Consider the following 22,077-nt stretch of genomic DNA (forward strand, 5'->3'; position numbering starts at 1 on the left):
TTGATGAGTTTAATCTTTTTTCCCTTGGATAATTATCCATTTCTTTCTTCTAGTTTTCTTTACTTGTCTAATTTGTTGCCCCCACATATTTGAGTTTGTATAAATTTGTTACCTTCAAATTGTTTGGGAACCCTGTTCTACACAAAAATGAAATAGTTGGTCCAGAAGTTTCTCCACTGAGCTCATACTTCTACAAACTCAAATTTTATCTTGAATCCGTCTTTTAGATAACAGTTGACACATCAATCTGATCATAATTTTGCAACAAAACTTTATTGAGAGCTGTACACAACCTAAAGTCTACTCATATATTACTTGACATATATGAAGTTTTCTTTTATGATTCTACACTTCGAGCAAACCCCCATAGAAAAAGGAAAGAACGTTTTATTGAATCTAAGGTACCAACCAAAGGAGGGACAGAGAAGGGATAATGCAGTGGGAAAACATGAGTTTCCAGAGTCTCAAACCAAAATAGACAGAAGGACAGACATGGACAAAGCTGTATGATAAGTTCAGTTGCTCTAACTCGCCAAGTGCACAAGTAACATGAAATACACAAGAAAGAATGCAAAGAGGAAACACTGTTGAGTCAGTCCCATCACTGGGCTTCATCCACAACTAATAATAACACGGATTAACTAACTTCATAACACAAAAGTGAACTGAACCAGATTACAACAATCTACAAGTAAAACATCTATCACATCATCCATTTACCCCTTTGTTTCTTTCCTAAGAATTTTCTTTTCAAAATTTGTGCGCATGGAACTACTTCCTCATCTGTGTGAAGAGTTGAGAAGGTGGTCTTGCAGTAGCTGAACTCCCACCGAATGCAGGGAAGCCACTACCACCACTTTGTTGGCTGCTAAAAGCTCCAAAACCACCACCTTTCAAAATTTAGCAGAACAGAAAAAATCAAGTCAACAAGCGTATCATTACCATGTTACGTAACCTATATCAAAGATTATAATATTTCAAATCATTTGAGTCACACGGTATCTTGTGTACCATGGATAAAAGAGAGAACAATACTCCTCAGTCACTTTCCAAAAGAAAAACACCGTCAAAACAGTTTCATCATTTTTTCACAAGATTCTTCATAATGAAGAATGGACTCACTTCTCTTTGCTGCTTTAAAACTTCACATTTTACTTATATGTAAATCAAACAGGACTGATTAGGTTGAAGTATAGCAGAGCTACATACCTGAAAAGCCTGAACCACCACCAGTTGGAGCAGCAAATCCACCACCAGCTGCAGCAGCAGCTCCAAATCCACCAGCAGATGTGGCAGCGGCTGCAAATCCACCAGCACCTGTGGCAGCAGCAGCAAATCCACCACTGGGTGCAGCAGAAGCACCGAATCCAACACCACCAGAACTCAGATTGGAAAACCCACCTCCGAAACCACCAGCAGAGCTATTGCTCATAAAACCTCCGCCAAAAGAGCTTGCAGATCCCACACCAGTTCCGGGTATTCCAGCACCAAGCTGCCTTGATTGTCCAAAAGTACCAAGAACTGAACCTAAAGCATGCTGCCCTTGTCCAACCTGAGCCGGCTGGCCAAACCCACTCACTGCTGGAGCCTGACTCGTGGAAGTGAGGCTAAAGCTACCAGGAAAGGCACCAAAATTTGCAGGTGCTGATGGTTGAGGTGGCTGTATTGGTTGAAAACTAAATGACGCTGGTCGAAATAACTCACTGCTTGAAGCTGTACTTGTAAATAAGGAGTTTGCTGGAGATGAAGCTTTATTCGGTGACATAACACCAAATGGATTAGGTTTTGTAGAAACTGGAGTAGCAGCAGATCCAATACCAAACCCAGCCAAGTTACCCAGTGCATTCTCCTTCATCTGATTATTCTCAGGAGCTTCCTCTTCCATGTCATCCTCATGGGTGACAACATCTGAACAACCACTCTTCACTGATGGTGGAATGGAAGAACCAGAAAATGGCTGTCCAGGTATAGGTATCAAACCAACATTTGAGACTTGACTTGATTCCGCACGAGGATGGACCTGACTTGCAGATTTCAAACTGGGCGACTGTTCATTTGATTGTACCAAAGGTCCAGCTTGTGATTTAGGCACACTGAACAATACCACAGGCTGTGAAGCTGGATCTTGTGGTGTATCTATCTTTGTACTTAGATTCGCAAGTGAAGCTGGTTTATCGGAATTTGTATCAGCCTTTTTATCAAGTATGGCAACCAAAGGTCGAGACAGGATTGTTGGGGACTCAGACCTTGTACTATCTGAAGAAGGTGTAATGGGTAAGGTATCCAATTTTTGAGTGCTTTGAAGAGATGACGACTGCGTCAGAGAAGCTACTGATGATTGAGAGATCTTTTGATTGGAACCTATACTGGCTTTAGAAACGGATTCGAATGATGTCCACGGGGATGATATTGGTGACAACATTGGCTCTTGTGAAGAAGATAAAGATGCTGACGGCATGATTTTTACATGCGAAGAGGAACTATGTGTTGATTCTTGGGCAGATAATGAAATCTCACTACCTTGGCTTTTATTCACAACTTCTGAGTGTATAAACTTAGCAGACAGAGTGAAGGCAGAATTAGCCGCAGCAGCAGCAGTTGGTAAAGAATAGTTAAGATTACTGTTAGATTCAAACTGTGCACTTCCACTAGTCACCGGTGCATTTTTCCAATCTCTGACAGGTTTGGTGATTCCAGGTTTACCATCAGCATTTGAAGTATCAATTGTAAAGTTGGGTTTGGTGATTCCAGGTTTACCATCAGCATTTGAAGTATCAATTGTGAACTTGGGTTTGGTGATTCCAGGTTTACCATCAGCATTTGAAGTATCAATTGTAAACTTGATTGGGGCCAATGTCTGTGCAGGAGGACCTGACGAATTTGGTTGCTGCATTCTGTTCCCTGATTGCTGAATAGCCCCTGGTCCACCTGTTTGCACAATATCTTTAAGTGGTATTGTGCTTCTGCCTGATCTTGTCGTAGCAAGATTGTGAGTATCTACTAAACCATATTGGCTAGTAACTCCGGTCAACTGTGACTCATGCTGCAGTGAAGATACTGGAGAAATCATTGGTGGCGTTTCAGCTGCATGTCTTGGAAGTACATCTGCCCATTGGAAAAAAGAATTTTTAGTGGACTGGTTTGCTGGTATATCGTGAAGACCTACATATATTTTAGCAAAATACATTATATTCATTTACTGAACACATTTAGCATATTTATTAGTTTAGGTTGGGAACCTTGGCTTCTAACTTGCTCTGGAGAGATGGAAGAGGCACTGAAGATATTTGATTGAGCAGTCGCTGATCTCTCGCGCATCCTAGACTGGTGATGTTTCTTATCCAGTGACAAAGATGACTTATTTGAAGTTTCCTTCGGGCGATCTTCTTGAAGAACAATCCTTTTCACAGTTGTTTTGGGAGTTTCAAAGCTTGCCCAATTCTGCCAAAAGGTCAAAAAAGATACCGCAAGTTAAGCTTAAAACAAAATGAATGATACTACCACTTGATTATCTAGCCATGAAAATGCTAAATACCAAGTATAGTTCTGATGGTACCAATTTAAGGAATGCGACAAGGGAAACTTTAGCTCAAGGAATAATGAAGCTCCACGTCTTTGAAAATAGGACAACAATATTATTTTCCAATTGGAACAATAATTTGAATAGATGCTTAAGTTTGTCCTCTTAATTACACGTTCCAAGTACATACTCCACACGAATCTGCATAATTTACTCAATGGATTAACAGTCAGCAAAACAAAACTATTTTTACTTTCATGTCTTACTATGTAATCTAGTATTCAGATTGCCCGGCTACTTTTGTCTTTCTTTTGCTTTGCATATTGTAAGTGCATATACCATTGTACTCGCTAATTGCTGAAAGATGTCACTGACAGAACCTACTTTAAACCAATTACTCTTAGATTATCATCCCAAGTTTAAGATAATTATGTGTAGTACCAAAGCCCAAAATGTTCTGTTTTTCTTTTAGTTTTAAAATATGCATTCCTTAATCCTTATGTCACAAATTTATGTGACACACTTTCCTTTCTAATTGGTCCCAAAAGGAATGACATATTTCCTCACTTGACAGATGTTTGATGACACTTGTCAACATTTTACCCATGTTGGGTCCCACTTATTGGCAAAATGTCCACAAAGGTGTACTCTTTTATTAATAATTCATTTATTTGACGGGTAGTTTTGAAACATATCAAAGTCTTCCCATATTTCTTAAATTCTGTGCCCAGTCAAGCCAAATCTGACTTATGATAAGTCTGCATGTTTCATTAAACAGGCCACAACTACCTTGTTACATGTCAGACACGTCTTATCCTATGCAGTTGACATCCTCCAACTGTTGAGCTAATTTGAAATTCAAAATACAAGTCTAACTAATCATGTAGATAATACCACAAATGGCTGGAAATCAAGGAACTGCCGTACTACCATGGCATGTGCACGGCACACGCAGGCAACCTTCAAATCTGGCACCAAATGCACACTCTCGCTCCCAGCTTCGCGTCTTTGCCCACATGTCTGCCTTGTGCATAGGTTCTCCAGTTGTTATGGGTTAACTTTTCCTCGTTTGACTCCACACAGCAGTCACGCACCTACGACTTAGCCCTCTTCTTTTTCCATAAGTTTGGTTCAACACTCAGATTATTTATGGCATATGAAATCACAACATAAGGCACATACAAGAATCGCTTCCCAACTTTGTATTTTAACTTGTGCCAAAAAGAAGCACACAGAACTCAGCCTTTCAAAGCTCAGCCAACAAAGCTAAATCTGGCCTGTAACATCAAATAGGCCATAACCGCTTGTCACACGCCAGGCACATGTCTTGTCATCTATGCAGTTGGGGGTAACCCAACTGCTTCATGATATAAGTCTTACTAATCCTGTAGCATCAACATCTGGAAATTAAAAAAACTATCCAATATCCGAAGCATGTGCACGTGTGCAGGTTCTGCATCGCACAACTTGTAATTGGTACCCAATCCCCTTACTCGCCTGCCTTGCCCAGGTCATAGTCCACACGACGTTGTATACTCCGGCTGAATCTGTCTGATAGGCTAAAGATACACCCCACCTTCCATGTCAGTTTTCTGAAGTCATTTCATGAAGATGCTAGGGATCCCAGCAAGGTTGGCATCCAGACGTGCCCCTCCTGTTGTGCAGTAGCAATCTGAGGGAGAGATTGAGAAGATGTTGGATCACCAGACATTGGGTCATAGCAAGAAGAATCGGCGGATAGAACCTCTGGTTCAATGGAAGGGCAAACCAGTGTGTGATGGTCCAGGTCATAGTCCACAAACTTGTCTCAGCCACGACCATAGCCTTGCCTAGAGCAGCCCTTGTCATGCCTTATTCACACCACCGTCAAGGTCTTGTCATGACCTGCCGGCAGTCTTGCCTTAAGTAAAGTTGATCTTAACCGAAGTCATTTGGTCATGACTAGGTTCATCATGTAAATCCCTAGCCATCAAAACCTCCCCCACTAAATGAGCTCGTCGTCCTTGACAAGGCAGAATCTATGTACGCCTTGACTTCATCTTCAAACTGCCACAATTATGGTCCTCTCTCCCAACTAAAATCACACCGGTTTGCCCACCAGAAATTCATTCTATGCACTGATTCTTCTTGCTAGTGGTCATCCAAGATCTTCTCAATCTCTTCCTCATAGTGCTTCCGCACAACAGGAAGGGCACATCTGGATGCCGAACTTGCTGGATCCCCAGCATCTTCATGAAATGACTTCAGAAAACTCACATGGAAGGTGGGGTATATCTTCCGCCTATCCGAAAGGTTCAACCGGAGTCATACGTGCATGACTTCTTTGTGGCGTTGAACCACCATAAGTTGACCCCATAACAACTGGAGAACCTGCGCACAATGCAGGCACATGGGGAAGGCATGAAGCTGGGTGCCAGAGTAGACATTTTGGCACCAGATGTGAAGGTCGCCTGCGTGTGCCACGCACATGCATCGACAGTAGGGAAGTTCCGAGATTTTCAGCCGTTTCTGGCATTGTCAGCAAGATAAGTACACTTGTATTTTGAATTCAAATTGGCCTCGCAGTTCAGGGATGTCAACTGCAAAGGATAAGACATGTGACTAAGGTGTTGTGGCCTATATAATGGCACCAACCTGAGTAGCGCACCAAAGAAATACGAAAGCTGACCCATTTTCTTCCCAAATACCATTCAGCATAATGAAATCAAGGAACTTTCAGTATAATCATAAACCTTTCCAAGATCTAGCTTGCCAATACTCTTCGTACACTCTGCTTCTTTCTCGAATCTACCACTTTGTTTGCCACCAAAGTTGCATCCAAGATCTCCTACCTTCCACAAAAGCATTTTGTGAAGATGAAACAAACTTATTCAAGACCTTCTTGAGTCTAATATAAAGCACTGTTAGAAACTAATAGGTCTATTATTCCCGATGCACGTAGCTCCCTCCCGTTTAGGGGTAATGCCGATGAATAAAACACTTAAGCTCCTCTAAAATTCCCCTCTTTCCTGGAACTCATTGATGGTCTGAATAATATCGCTATTAGCTGTACTCCAACAATTTTGGAAGAAAGCCAAAGTAAATCCGTCAGAGCCCGGGACCTTGTCTAATACTACACAACTATACAACACAACTGTGTTAAAATTCACTCCCTCATGTGCACAATAAGTGGAGTAATGAAAGCTTTAAAGTAGTCAGATCAGCTATAAATAACAGCAACAAATATGATGTTTTATGCAATAAAGCAGTGGCCCACCTAAAGGTGTTCCAGGTGTCAAGTTGGAGAAATTTTATCAGCATCTCAAGAGAAGGTCGGAATATTACCCGATCAAGTGAGTCACGGCGTCTCCTAGCTGTCTCTGGCTCAAGGCTCTTCACAGGACTTGGCTTCTTTCTCCTGGATCGTTCTTTAACAGCAAGAAAGACTGATAGTTCCTTGTTAAAAGGTGTATTTTCAGCCTTTTCCCTAGCTGGAGACTTGTGAGAAGCACCATCATAGGGTAAACCAATTGTTTCAAACAATTCCTTCCTAATATTCTGACCTTTTGCAGGAGAATCTATGCTCAAATCAGTCATTAGTTTCGAGAGACTTTCAGAAAGTTGCTCTGCTACTACTAGCTGTGTAGTCATTGTATTACGTAAATTGTGCAAGGACTGAAAATTCCTGAAATGCAAATAGCTCCAACATTCACCCAAACTTTAATCAATAAAGATGAGAAAAACAAGGTTCTGGTACAGAGGGAATGCAGGTTGGAGAAGCGAATTTGTTCTTCTCACGAAAAGAAAGTTTAAGCAGTACATGCAATCATATTGAAGTGTTTGTAAAAAGTAGACAATCATAACTAAGATAGACCTAATTGTGTAGCCAAAGAGAACAGGAGAACACCAATACCTGGGTTGTCCAGGCCTGCTCTGGAAACCTCTTTTATTTGTTTGTATCCTGTCAGTGTCGCCAAACTTATTCAACTCGAGAGTGTTGAAATGTCTCTCCAATTCAATCAGCTGGCTGGTCAAGCTCTACGTAAAGTAGAAAATCAGAAGTGATGAGGAAAACATTAGGAAGGGAAGGAACAAAAGCATTGACATTGATCATTCTGATGGTACCTTATTAACTTCGTTTACATGTTGCCTCTTTAACTCCAGCTCAGAACATAGTTTCTGGCGATTCCAGAGATTCCAATACCGTTCATCAGTAGCTTGCTTAAATATTTCTTCCATGTATACTTTCCTTGCCAAAACTGGAAATAAAAAATAAAAATAATTATTTTTAAAAAAGAGAGGATACATAATATATCATAATGATGACATCATTGTCATCAACAATAATAACTACGCCTCAGACCCAAATAAGTTGGGATTGACGATATGAATCTCCACTTTTTGTCATTTCGTATCAACATCATACTAAGTAAAATAAAAGTTAAAAATAAGTTTTATATATCATTTTGTTACTAGTAAGTGGCCAGAAGCAGGCCGCTGTCCCTCAACATGTCTGCTTCTAGCCGAGGGAAATTCAATATTTTCTCCGTCTTACTTGTCTTTTTAGAATGTTATATATTCAAAAATTACGAAAAAATTTCTATAAATCACAATAATTAACAACTTAAAACATTTAAGAGACATAAAAAAGTCGGTTGACTCGAAATTTTATCAATGCCACATAAATTGGGACAGAGAGAGTGACATATATTATCTGAAAATGATGTAAAAAGTACTATAATCACAATAATTAACAACTTAAAAATAGTTAAAACCATAGACAATATGGTTGACTCTCCATATTCCATCCATGTCACATAAATTGATGAATTGGGACATACGGAGTAACATATATATGAGCTTGGGCTGGCAACGTAGTTAAAATAATAATGATATTAATTCTCTAACAAGTCTTATACCAATACTCAACTAATAGCTATCATTAATATGGTTATTAAATTGAACAGGCAATTAACCTAATGTCTTAGATCACAAGCAGTATTTTTTCAAATAAATGCAGTGATTGTGCTATTGTTATATGGTTTTTAAGCTCCAAAAGCCCAAAGAGAGGCAACTAGAGACAGAAACAGAAGAGAGACAAAGCAGGGTGAGCAAAGAATAATGGCTGCCTCAGAACATATCCCTTGTACTTCCAGATGTACATTCCGAAGCTGCATCTTGAACATATCTGTTGGCTGATTTGACATTGGCAAAGACCAGTGAGAAATAAGAGAAATTCAAAGAGGATAGCACTAAGAATAATTAGGACGTTGTTGGTAAGAGCCTATTCCTTGTAAATATGGGAAATGTTCCGAACGCAAATGATTGTGTAATTAGGAATAGGAATTATTTTTTTTTCTTTTTCATGATTACTAATAAACACAACTTAATCCCAACATACTTGAGGGAATAATCAAGAAATTATATTCCTGAATTCTCTCCTATTTTCACGGAGTCTAAGATATTTTTTCACATGTGAGACAAATATATGCCAAGTACAAAAATTATCGTATTAAATAAGATTGGTGACAGACTAAATAGTTTCCAAAATCCACTTTAGTGGTTAAGAACCTAGTGGTCAATGAAGTGGTTGAGAAATACTGAGGTGTCACGTTCAAAACTTAGTGGAGACAAAAAAATACTAAGTGATTCTTCCCTGCTGTCTTAGCCTTGGTGGACAGAGTTACTTGGTACCCATTCTAGTGTAGGTAGCACGTATCTCGTGGAATTAATCGAGGTGTGCGAAAGTTGGCTTGGACACCACGATGATCAAAAGAAGTCTAGATTGACCCAACTCATCTTTACCCAATAAACTTTCAACAGGTTTGAGTCATAATCATCTTTACCCAATAAACTTTCAACAAGTTTGAGTCATAATTTTATCAACTCTCTTCATTTTTACTTGCCTGCATTAGACACCCCTCTAAGGGTATCCCAACCCATAACACCAAATTTTACACTAAAATAGAGTCAACTCCAATCCACTACATTAAATTTCACTAAATAGAATATTTTTTTATATTTCTCTCTCTCAATATTATATTATTATTTTTTATTTTTTATTTCATAAAAAAAAATATTTTCACATTTTCACCCAATATAATTCACATTCTTTTCTAACACAATCGTTTTATATAAAATTATTTGATATTACAAGTGTTTTAAAATAATATAATTAGATAGCAAATGTTACACATTATACATATTAATGGATAATATGAATAAAAGTGAAATCATTGATGAAATACAATTAACTAAATATTAAATGATTATAAAATTTATTTTGTTTTCTACATAAATATTCAACATCAAAAAGATTAGTATGTTGCTCTGATAATTGCTCTATTAATGCACTACGAAGTTCAAAATGAGCATCTTTGCCTTTAGTTTTTTGTGCCGAGTTAAAAATAATTTAAATCGATCATTGTTATCTACTGTCATTTCTACCGTTGGAGTTGGACTTTCCCAAGCATCTTGAATTGGTGCATTAAAATGATATTCATCCACAATTATTATGTTATGGAATATAATATACTAAATTTAAGATTTGAAATAAATATTATAAAGAGAACCCTAAACCCGCCTACGTGGCACCACAACAAATCAGGATTCCCTTTCAATTTATTTTATTTTCAAAACTAGCCTTCTTTTATGAATAATTTTGACTTTTATGAAGAGTTGAACGTTTTACGAAAAGTTGTGCCTTTTATGAAATGTTGTAACCTTTCGAAGGGTTGTAACTTTTTCAAAGAGTTATAACCTTTCCGAAAAGTTGTGAATTTTATGAAAAGTTATGACTTTTATGAAGAGTTATGACTTTTATGAACAATTGTGACTTTTATGAAAGGTTTTGACCTTTACGAAGGGTTGTAACTTTACCAAAGAGTTGTAACCTTTATGGTAAGACACAATAATCATTTGTTCATACTACTCTTTGTTCTCTATAAATAGTGAACTTTCCTCTCCTACCTTTTAAGTTTTACTTAGGTGGTAATTTTTAGTCAATAGACCTTTAAATTTTTATATTTGAACTTTTATATAATTTTAACTTTAATTTTGTCATGATCATTTGTAGGCTGCAAATTTTGTTTGATAGTAACTTATGATTTGAGAATTATGAAAATCATAATTGGAGATTCTTGAATGCAAAACAAGATAAAGAATAAGGACATGCAAAGCGACAAAAATCATTGTACGTGAGGCAAGTCCTGAAGGAATCAAAATTGTTAGCATTCCGAAATCATGTGAGTAATCATATAGTTCTACACTTTCCATTTTTCTTACACTGCGACTACAATTAATTTGATTTGTATGAGCAAGTGTAGTATTTTGTCTTGATTTCTTCACTCCTTATATTGATTTGAACTGATGGTGTATCGAAAACAACCTTCCTATCCTCCAAGATAGGAGTAGGCTCTGTATCCACACTATTCAACTCATACCTCACATGTGAGATTACAATGAAATAATCATTTGTATGTGGAATGTTTTAAATTTTAGTAATTCAAAATCTATTTATTAGAAAACAACTATTGTGAATAAGATTAATCTGGACTAGCATATGATGGTTCACGTTTTTTACTTCTAGATTATTTTAGTGGAGCAAACGGAGACAGTGTGTTATTTGTATCACAAATAATGTGTATAAAATCACTCTGCTTTAATCTAATTATTTAGTGTTACATTCATTGCTATAAATTAAGTTGATATAACATATTTTGGTATAGTCATAATTTAAAGGAGAGGGTTGTCTAGTTAGAAGATTGATTGATATCAACGATAAGATGGACAATTACACTGTGTAAATTATATATGTTCAAATCCATCTTAAGATTTATAGTCAAATAAAATTCTTGGTAGTATTTAACAAAAATGTAATCTTGTGGAATGTATACAAGTTCCTATTTTTCAATTTTTATAACATCATTCGAAAGAAAGCATTTGACCTTGGATTTTTAAGCATTACCCATGAATCATATTTATTTAATTATCTAAAAATTGACCTTACATATTTTAGGTCCTTCAGATGTTAAAATAACCTTAGGTATAGGTACCAGGGTCTTTTTGTAGTGTGCTTAAAAATAGTATTGGATAGAGTGTATAACTAATGTTGACATTAGTTACGGTAAGATTTTTATTATCTATTGCTATCTTATTTTCCAAGCCATTGCTCAATCATCCTTTTCCTGATTGATTGGAAGTAGCAAGGAAAGACATCGAAAAACTTTTTTGGTTCAATATGCAACTAAGCAAAGAGAAAGAGTAGTAAAGGAAACACGAGTAGTTTTCTCGTGTCAAAAGGAATCAAGGAAGAAATTCTTTTAAGATAGCAGTTACACTAGCAGAAGTTCATCATGACACATATGTATGACATTATCTTTGTTAAGATTGGTAGTTTGGTATATTAAGGGTGATTTTATTTTTAAACATCTTATCCATAAATTAACGGTCATTATATTGTTGATACCATAGTTTTTCCATATATTTGATAATACTTGAGAGGAAATTTAATTTTCTACATATTATTTATGCACCCTATAATATTGCATATGTTGTATACATGTACTAGATTTTCTTATTACATCTTAGCAAATGACTCCCAAGTGTCTTCTAATTTGTGGTCTACTACAGTATTCAAGAAATGATTTTTAAGGAGTTGGTAAAACTTAGTTCATTTAGTTTTTCCATAAAGAGAGATATTTTGAGTACATCAAATATTCATTGCCGGATGATGTCGAACTCATGGTTGCCCTAAGCTTAGAAACTATAAATCTGCTATCGATTGATCTAGATTCATTCCTGATAGGCTGATAGTTTTTGCTTTTAATACTATGTGAAAACAAGACACATACTTTCCCTTTATTTAATACATCTCTTTTGTATCGTGATGGTTCTCTTATTAAATAGAAGGGGACCTATAAATTCAGAAAGGTCATAAAATTTTACAACAAATATATTTGATGAACTTATTAGATACGATCATACTGAAATTTCTTTATAAGCATTACAGCATTGAAAAAATACAGTACATTTTGCTTATTACATATTAACATAAGGGAGAAAAGAAAAGAAAAATTTTCCAAACTCCCCTTAAGAGTTTACTGAAGTTCTTTCATATCTTTTAGTATTGTAGCTATTCAACCATATGTTATGCTATTTTATTGTGATCCACCATAAATACTTGAAGTTAAATATGGGAGTTGGTTGAATCGAAAGATTGTGTATGTCTTTCACTCATACATTAGATATGATAACTTAGAATTTCCCATTAACCATAGGAAAGAGTTCACAACATATATCTCAGGAGAATTTTATGTTCACAGAATGCTGCTTGAATACTCATCTGCTATGAAAATGTACACGAGAAATTACATACTTTGTGTGACCAAAAGATATCGACTAAACAAATAATGAATATAAGGAAGAAGATATATAGCTTAAAGAAAATCATGGTGTGAATTAGATCAAACGAAATATGCAACTAAATCTCGATCAAATTTTTGAAGCACCAGCAACATTTCATAATACATATTTTCAAGGTTCATGTTTAACAGAATTAACATACGTTTTCATTAATTTTTGGATAGAAATATGTTCCAGTCTCTTCAATAGTAATTATTTTGCTTTTATGTTGGATTAAACTTTTTGATTATCTCTTCCCAAACAGTTATTTTTTAAATCAATTGATTTTAAATATTTTCTTCAAAATGTCAACATTATAAAACTAAATTTATGTTTTTCCTTATATCTTTGAGAATTAACAAAAGTTTAAAACCTAAGCTTAGCTTGCACGAAACGTGGGTAGATTACCTAGTAATAAAATAATGAAAAAGTGATTTAGTATCGATAAAGACACTATTCACAGAGTGTTGGGTTGGACCCCAAAACATTAAATTTTACAGCAAAATAGGATTTGGTATAAAAAAATAGTGTGAGTTGGAGATGGTCTAAGGTAACTAAACTTGGTGAGTGAGGGGCTTTAGGGCATAAAAATAATCTCAGTTTGCACGAAGAATTTGAGTTATTATAGATAATCCATGTCTCATTATCATTTATATTATATTTAGGGGGGATATAAGGTTCTTGGACTCTTGTAGTTTGCTAAACTAATACAGCTGGTTGTTTAAGTTTAACCAGGACCAAAACTAATACAATTGAGTTCTTGGATAGAACTAATGCCACATTGACAAATAAAAGCACAAAAGTACTATATTAGGTAGAATTCCGAAACACACAAGCACTGCGAAATCGACAACTACATCTACGAACTATACATACTCGCAGAAGAAACTATGATATCTCAACTGCCTCAACAAACTACTAGCGCCTCCAATTTAAATTTAGAAACTTACTAACGGATTATGTTATAATATGAGTTATGACTTTCAAGAAAAATACTCGTTAACCTTCACCATATTTGGTTATTTTAAATTGTTGAAATTACCTATCTAAGGTGTTCTGCATCAGATGTGGGAAAGAACCTTGGGTGACTTTCTGAGAGACGCAAAATGGAAGAAAGCTGAAATTTTGTTTACAGTAATTAGTTTTAGTTCATAGACGTGATCTATTTAGATTGGATTACTCCAACCTACAAATTCCGCGCCGGCCTAATGTTTTTTATAAATATATTGTAATAACCAGCAAGCACCAGCCCCAGCCCTCCCCACCCCGCATTTATATTTCCCCACACCTGCCCTGCATTGCCCTAACTCGCCCCTCTCCAAATCATTGCCATCCCTAGTCAAGATTTTCAAATTCTCAAACAGTTAGGTTTACAGTTTCTCATCCTGTGCATCAAGAATGCATGCATCAAGACTGCACGATTTCTGTAGACTGTAATATTGATGCATTCTCCTTTTTTGCCTGGCTGATTTATGGAGAGTGGCACATAACCTCATATTCTCATACAAGGTATACAAAAAAAGACATTGTTCTGCAAACACACCAAACTTTCAGAATTATATCATCTCTGATTTCTGTTTTTTCTAGAAGTTCCCTCTAACTTACCAACAGAAAAGCAGTACCTTCTCTTCAGAGGAGAAAATAAGGAGCAAAAACTCCACATGAAATTTGATCTTTTAATGTAAACAATAATCTTCAGAATATTACCTAAGTAAATAAGGTTGAAACTGAAAATACGTGGGAGAACAATAAATAAAAGGAGGTATTCTGCATGGTGGAGCATGTGGGTTATTCTAAACCAAACCCTACTTCACTAACATTCCTAACTAGTTTAAATAATGAAGCCTTTTTTTTAAAAGAAAAATCATGATATGTATAGTGCTTAAATAAGTCTAAATAAAGCATTTAAAATATCTGGCCGAGAAATTAAGACACCAAGATCAAAATCTCAACCACATTCAACTCATACAAATACAAATCTCAATGATGGACTGCAGCATTTTGTGCCCGACTACAGTGGATAAATCGGTCAATTTTATCCAAGCTGAGATCCTTAACAAAGAAAAGCTTTCCAGAAGACTGCTCTATCAGTTTCTTCCTACAAAACCCACCTAGCAAAGACAGGAATAAAACAACATACCCAGTGAAATCCCACTAATTCAATGATTGCAAACAAGCATGATAGAATTTATCTCTACATAATCCGACCAGCATTGATAAATCGTGGAAGAGAATACACATCTTGTGAAATTAGGTCTTAGACCTAACTCACACCCCAAAATCTAGCTCAAAGGGAGGAGGATTGTCCAAGCCTTATAAAGAGTTCACTCATCTCATTAACCACTGATATGGGAACTTTGTCATTCTTTTAACATCCCACCTCACGCCCAGTGCTTAGCATCTGGTGCGTGGGCAATTTTTGATTTTGAGAGCCCCAACATCGAGTGAGACGGGACCCTTCGGGGTGGCCAGTGGTTTGAGCTTGGGACTTCCATGTTGGAGGTCTCAAGTTCGAGACACTTGCCATTGCCTTCTGGGTCGAGGCCTGGTGCGGGTTACCTCTCCTATGTGGTTTGCAAGTTATTGCATAGCAGCGGGGGTTTTACCTTGTGCACACCCAAAGGGTAGCGGCTACGGGTTTCCCTTGTCATTAAAAAAAAACATCGAATGAGACGGGCTTTGCTCTGATACCATGTGAAATTAGATCATAGGTCTAACTCACACCCCAAAAACTAGCTCAAAGGGAGGAGGATTGCCCAAGCCTTTTAAGGAGTCCACCCACCTCATTAACCATCGATGTAGGACTTTTGTTATTCTTTAACACGTCTGACTTATAGAGGAAAAACCTAAGCAACAAGAAATTACATCCTGGAAAAACCCTTCGTGTGCGCACGGGAAGAAATCTCGCATACCACTACAATTATCAAACTTGTGATTTGCAAATTTGATGGCACCAATTGACTTTTTCCTCCACAACTTGAGACAAAATCTGTCTATACTTCAACTGAAATTGGTTCTTCTATCCTAAGTTGTCCGGACTCTTCACTTTTGGTGCCTAAATCTGTGTCGACACAACGTGGGAGTGAAATCTGTGTCCAGATTTGGTCAACCGAATTTGGTACTTTGACCAAAATCGACGGAGAAATCTGGCACAAATGCAATGAATTTTGTAATTAAAATAAACTACGGTGAAAATGTCGAAATTGGGATAGCATGTATATTTAAAAAAAATGATAAAGTTAAAATTGTATTCTTTAGCATTAGGGATATGCTGGCTACCTCCAAAGTCCAAAAAGTTACAAGCTAAAACCATAATTACATTGATCCTAGGAAATTTACCAACTGTTCTGCTACTTCTATACCCTCTTCTTTACACCCAAAAAAAACATGTTAATGCAATTTTCTTTAACTTTCTGCATAGTGTTAGTAATATTCTCATGATACCTAAGATTTCTTTCTCTCCAAATAGCCCACTAGACACAAGCAGGTACTATAGACCACCATTTTTTTTGTTTCTTGTCTCCCTCCCCCCCCCCCCCCCTCCTCATCCAGCAGCTCAAAAGATCATCAGTATGTTCTGACATCACCCAGGGCTCTTGAGAAATGTTGTAGACCATGCGCCACACCTGAGCAGTAACCCTGCAATGTAGGAATAAGTGGCTGTTAGTTTCTTCCTTCTCATGACAAAAAAAAAATCTGGAGACAATCTGAGTTTCTCCTGAGTGGGACATGCCCTTCTGGTGACCAACCAGGTGAAGCATTTCACCTTGGTTGGGGTGTGCCCTCCCATATTTGTTTCCATGGACCATGAACTCCCCCAAAGTGAGTCATGACCTCTCTCCTATATAGTCTACGCACAGAGAACTTGCCATCAGAGTCATGTTTCCATCTTATACCATTTGCTTCTGTAGTAAGGCCCGTAAATTCACCCAATTTGAGTAGCAGTTCAACAATTCTATCCACTTCCCAATCATTTAGATTTCTCCTGAAGGTGAGGTTCCATCCCTGAGGGGACCAAATCTCAGAAATTTTAGCCTCAGGATTGGTGCAAAATGAAAAGTGATCGGGGAGAACCGAGTTTAGACACTCTTGTCCAATCCACTTGTCCTTCCAAAAAAATACTTTGTTACCCTCTCCCACCTTGACCACTAAATTCTTCTTTAGACTATTCCATAAATTTCTGATTGATCTCCAAACTGATACCCATACGTGCTATCTACTACGTTAGACATCCACTCCTCGGTCTGCCCATACTTGTTGAGAATTGCTCTTCTCCATGATGCCTGATCTTCAACCAAAAATCTCCAAAGCCATTTAGAAAGTAGACTTTTATTCTGGACCCTCAGATTTTTTATGCCAAGACCCCCTGTCTTCTTGCTTAGTAAGGTTGTCTGCCATTTAACTAAGTGTATTTTTTTCCCTTCTTTGTTCCCCGACCATAGGAAATCACGCCTCAATTTATCCAACCTCTCTTCTACGTTTGTTGGTAAAGGGAAAAGAGACATAACATATGTAGCATGTATATAGAAATTTTTTAGTTAGTACTTTTCCTTTTATCACCTTATGGGATTCTCTTCTATTTTTTCCACGGAATAACTTGTAAGTTTTCCACGTAATGTCTCATAATTTAGTCATATATGTCTATTTTAGATACTTGAATTATTTTTAGCCAAATCCCTGCACCTGCATAGTTCCTGGATCCATACCCCTAAATTTTAAAATTTAGATCATCAATGTTCTCACCTCTAGATCTGCACCGGTATTAGACATGAGTCCGAGCAATTTAGCTTATATCCACTCAGTCACAGACATTGTATGAAAAAAGAAGAAAGTCCGAGTAAGACAGCGACTTTCCAACTTTATGAGGTGTAAATTGAAATGTAAAGATGACAATTCACAACTTATTAGAAGTGTAACACTTCATTTCCAAATCTTGGAATGATTGAACACACAATAGAAGTAAGAAGAATGTTTTATTAATTTGTCTTGTTAATGTTTATGTTTTCTTAATTTGTCTTGCTAATTGCTTCATCGATTCTTTGTCGTGATTCTGATGTCTACATCAAATAAATGATTGATAATAAATAGGAGAACATGGGAATAACAAGTCAGCCTATTTTATTTGGTGAACAGGATCAAGGATATATACCTTGTACTGTCTTATCAAGGAGAAGCTGGACCTCCCCAAGTTGTTTATCCATTACTGCCTGCAATTAGAAAAGGAATAATTCTAAAACTCATGCAGCTGTAATTCTGGTAGGAAGCGAAAATACACAGACAATCCATCCATTTATTGCAGAAAGGCTTCTGAAACTTTCTCCAATTGACGAAGATTCTGCTCAACTTGGATAATGACTAGCGCTTGCTGATTGACAAAACACTAAACTCAAATAACAAGAAGATGCACTCCACAACAATTGCCTTCTTTCTTACTAAAAAAAAAGAAGGAAGAAGAGTTTGAAATTAGACAAATCATTCACCACAGTTATCTCAAATTTGGTTTTATGGGCTTCAATTCTTTTCATATGCTCCTTTTTCCTGTTTTAGAGACTATTAGGGAGAATATCAAGGGAAAAATTAGAAAACACCCAAGGAGGAAGTAAAGGAGTAAGAAGAGATAAACTTCTATGGAGAGGGGAGGGAGATGCATAATCACAATATCAAGAGAATTTTCACAACATATTGATCAAAGTAGTAGTCCTCATCCATTTGTGACTTATTCAATTCCTTTGCAACCATACGAAGTGTTCTCTTCTTCCCAAAACTTGACTTGTTTCCTATTTTATAGCTGGAACTAATTTTTTATGAACATAATCTTTTGAAAGAATGTTCAATGCGTTCCAACTCGGACATTGGTTATTGGTATAGGTTATAATTCTGCTCTTTATGTAGCAGTTTGTTTTACCAAAAAATGGATGTCCAAAATGAGGACCAATTATTGATCGAATACCCTTGAAAGTTGTCAAGGCAAGCTTATCAGTACAACTTTTGCAGTTAGTTAAAAGAGATTTTGAACAGTACATTAACAGAACCTTTAGAAATTCTGTTTTCTTTGAGCAAAACATCTCTGAGGAAATTTCTACAAAGTCAGAAAATGCACATATCTAGACTGCCAGCATACAGAATCCAGAATTTAGTGTAATTAAGCTTTCGATAGTAATAATAGAGCATGAGCAACAAACACCTTCAACCTAGCATCAACTTTTACCAACTAGGCAACAACAGATTTTTCATGAAACAAGGTTCTAAGTGTGGATAGAAATTACAAGCAAGCAAGATCATCAACTATTACAAAGCAACAGTACTTGTGCCTTCTACTGTTCTTAAGCCAGAGTTCCAGGTTCAATCCAGTTTAGGACTTTCATGACTAAATCTTATTGGATAAAGTACTTGATTTTAGAGATGTATGCAATTAATAGCAAGATTAACAAAACAAGTTTTATGTTAAGAAACATGGCATCATACAAGATATTAGGTGAGATAGAGAATGAATATGAAAGCTTACTCTCCATATCCTGCATTTCTCCGATACACTCTCTATACCTTCCTCCAATGCCAAAACTGAACTGCTTTGAGCACGGATGGAAGCATCTCTAAACCCACCTTCACCTTCTATACCTTTTAGAAGATCATCCAATTTCCTGGCCATCTCTTCAACCTTTAGGAAATAGAGAATATGAAATGATTAAGCATGTTCCGGTACCTTGTTGAAAAGGTTCAGATAAGCTACTTCATAAATATAAGCAATTTCAAGTATACTTATCAGATCAACAACAACATATCCAGTGTATTCAGAAAATGCATCCTACCATGTAAATACGAGAAACTACACAGGATATAATATTAAATTCTCATAATAAAAAAACACAATTGGGAAGGCGCAAATAAATCATAGGAGGAGCATATGCTAGCATATACGAAGATCCAGGTTCAATTAAGAATATATTAATTGTTTCAATTATGCATAACCAATTAGTAAAACTATATTGGCAGAAATTGAGGAAACTAGCTTACTGCTAAAAGTTGAGAAATTAACAAATCCTATCACACCAAAAGGACTGACTGAAAAAAAGGGGTCAGGGAGGAGACTTCCCATAATAGATAAAAGAATGCATTTAAGACTCCAACCAAAAATGATGATAAATGAATAAGATACTGAAGAAAAAAGAGCATGTTGATACAGGATACAAGACACACACAAGCACACTCTACCTTTCATTTCATCCAAGATAAAACTTACATCATGGAATTGCTTTAATGGAGTTCCTTCACTTGTCTCCCTGGTGAAGTGCAGCTTCGAGGGCTCCGACAGAAAACCTTTCTGTGATTGCAACATTGAGCCTGGAAAAGCAGGTGATGATCCAATACTCCCTGCTCCCATCATCGCTTTTTGCTTGTAAGAACTGATTGATACTGAAGTTCCAGCTTTCTCATTTGTGCTAGAAGAATTTTTATCAGGAGAACCAAAATTTCTTCTTGGAACACCACTGAATGGTGTGGATGCAAGTGTTTCATCACTTTTTGAAGAAATGTGAAGTTTGCTTGACTGTGATGAAGCAGTAGAAAAACCTGTTGACATTATCTTTACAGGTAACTCCATGACACCGCCAGTTCCAGCACTTGGCCCAATTGAACGAATGGAAAAATTACCTACGGAACTTCCTGAGAAAGAAACTGAACCAGGTTTAACTCTAGCTACTTTTTCAGTTTCTTGTGTCCTAAAATTATTCACACCTCCAGCATCCACAGACACAAATGTTTTGGATGCAGACAGCATCAAATTTGCACCTTGGTTCTGCAAAAGTTTAAAAGAATGTTCAGACTCCGCCAAGATTAATTATCATAGAAGATTCTTTGCTTCTTGCTGCTTATAGCTTTCCCACTAATGAGAGAGGTTGGCTTACCTGATTAGTGGTTTTAATCGCTTCTTCTGAGCTAAATTTCTCTGCAACAGATGATTGAGCACTTGTGGCAAGAACTTTGTGACCTCTGTCTATTTCATGGGGTTGCAGTGCTGAATCTACTTGGTTGATTTGCTTCCTAGCACTGGAAGATTCAACTACCAAATCTTGTGATGATGCCACTTTATAAGAGTTGTTTTTCTCTTCAAAATCAGTAGATTGGGGTGACACTGAAGCAGCAGTAGCACTACAAAGACATTTATTCATTCATAGCCTTCAGAAAAATTATCAACGTCGGGCATAGAAACCAGTTCAAATCATTGAAAAATAACCTCACATAGGTTTGGATAGCTGAGGAATTACCTAGCAAAATGAAAAATGGAAAGTCTTCCATCATTGGTAAGACAAAGGAGAAGGCAACATGGTGAAACTTCTTTTTCTTCTTCACCAAGCAACAGTTTAATTTCCCCATTTTGGGAAACTTTGTCGATGGCAAGTCCCAATATCAAGATATCATCACCAATGTCTGATACCAAAATAAATATTTTAGTGTTTTAGGAAAACTCGTATAAGAAAGAAGCAAACTGATTTTGACAAGCATAACACAAAGCAATCTTATACAAGATAAGGTAAAACTGAAAGAAAGCTTAGATCACCATGAGCCTCAATCTTTGGAGACCAATTATCATTCAAAATTTCAATAATTGCAGCTTCATTCTTTGTATCACCAACTGACCATCCAAACAGCAGTATGTGCTGATCCAAATTCTTCCTATTAGCCACAAATGCCAGCTGACTGTAATTGAATAGCCAAGAAGACTTAATCAAGAATCCCCTTTTGCAGAATGTGGAAAAGAAAATTGAAAAGTGATATACATTAGTCACAATCAACAGAAGACACTGGAAAGTGAAATTCAAGTACAAGATAACATTGACAAAAGATGAGATAACTGAATATAAACACTGCAAATTGAAAAGAAAATTGGAAAGTGATTTACATTACTCAGCGAACAACAAAAACACTGGAAAGTGAAATTTTAAAGGAACACTTCAATAAAATCCAGATGCAGAAAACCTATCAATTATCATAAAGGCAAAGTAATGATACATACTGTTGATCCAAATAGCTCGAGAAGAGATGAGGTCCACTACATGAAGGAACTGCATCGTAACGGAAGTCAAGAAATACATCCCTGAAGGACCTTACGACCGGCTTAGCTAAAGGCTGCAAAGGGGAAAAAATAACATAACCGAAAAAAGAAGAAGCCTAGCAAG

At 36.6% G+C, this 22,077-nt stretch overlaps 1 protein-coding gene across 4 annotated transcripts in view; it reads right to left on the bottom strand.

The window, feature by feature from the left end:
- Nucleotides 1-505: 505 nt before the first annotated feature.
- The window catches only part of LOC101268441 (nuclear pore complex protein NUP214), a 31,159-nt gene continuing 9,587 nt past the window's right edge, over nucleotides 506-22,077 (bottom strand). Inside the window, exons 6-19 of one of the 4 annotated variants that reach the window (XM_069293311.1) lie at nucleotides 21,915-22,027; nucleotides 21,459-21,598; nucleotides 21,166-21,328; nucleotides 20,806-21,049; nucleotides 20,552-20,696; nucleotides 20,142-20,470; nucleotides 19,407-19,559; nucleotides 18,051-18,108; nucleotides 7,625-7,758; nucleotides 7,413-7,537; nucleotides 6,845-7,184; nucleotides 3,240-3,441; nucleotides 1,210-3,105; nucleotides 506-890 (exon numbers count right to left, since the gene is read on the bottom strand). In XM_069293311.1, the coding sequence (XP_069149412.1) occupies nucleotides 772-890; nucleotides 1,210-3,105; nucleotides 3,240-3,441; nucleotides 6,845-7,184; nucleotides 7,413-7,537; nucleotides 7,625-7,758; nucleotides 18,051-18,108; nucleotides 19,407-19,559; nucleotides 20,142-20,470; nucleotides 20,552-20,696; nucleotides 20,806-21,049; nucleotides 21,166-21,328; nucleotides 21,459-21,598; nucleotides 21,915-22,027 (4,161 nt within the window). In that variant the 3' untranslated portion in view covers nucleotides 506-771. Of the gene's footprint in view, nucleotides 891-1,209; nucleotides 3,106-3,239; nucleotides 3,442-6,844; nucleotides 7,200-7,412; nucleotides 7,538-7,624; nucleotides 7,759-18,050; nucleotides 18,109-19,406; nucleotides 19,560-20,141; nucleotides 20,697-20,805; nucleotides 21,050-21,165; nucleotides 21,329-21,458; nucleotides 21,599-21,914; nucleotides 22,028-22,077 lie in introns of all 4 variants that reach the window. The other 3 variants (XM_069293310.1, XM_069293309.1, XM_069293308.1) reach the window with 3 other exon arrangements.

This window comes from Solanum lycopersicum, chromosome 2 (genome assembly GCF_036512215.1).
Source record: "Solanum lycopersicum chromosome 2, SLM_r2.1".
Lineage (NCBI taxonomy): Eukaryota > Viridiplantae > Streptophyta > Magnoliopsida > Solanales > Solanaceae > Solanum > Solanum lycopersicum.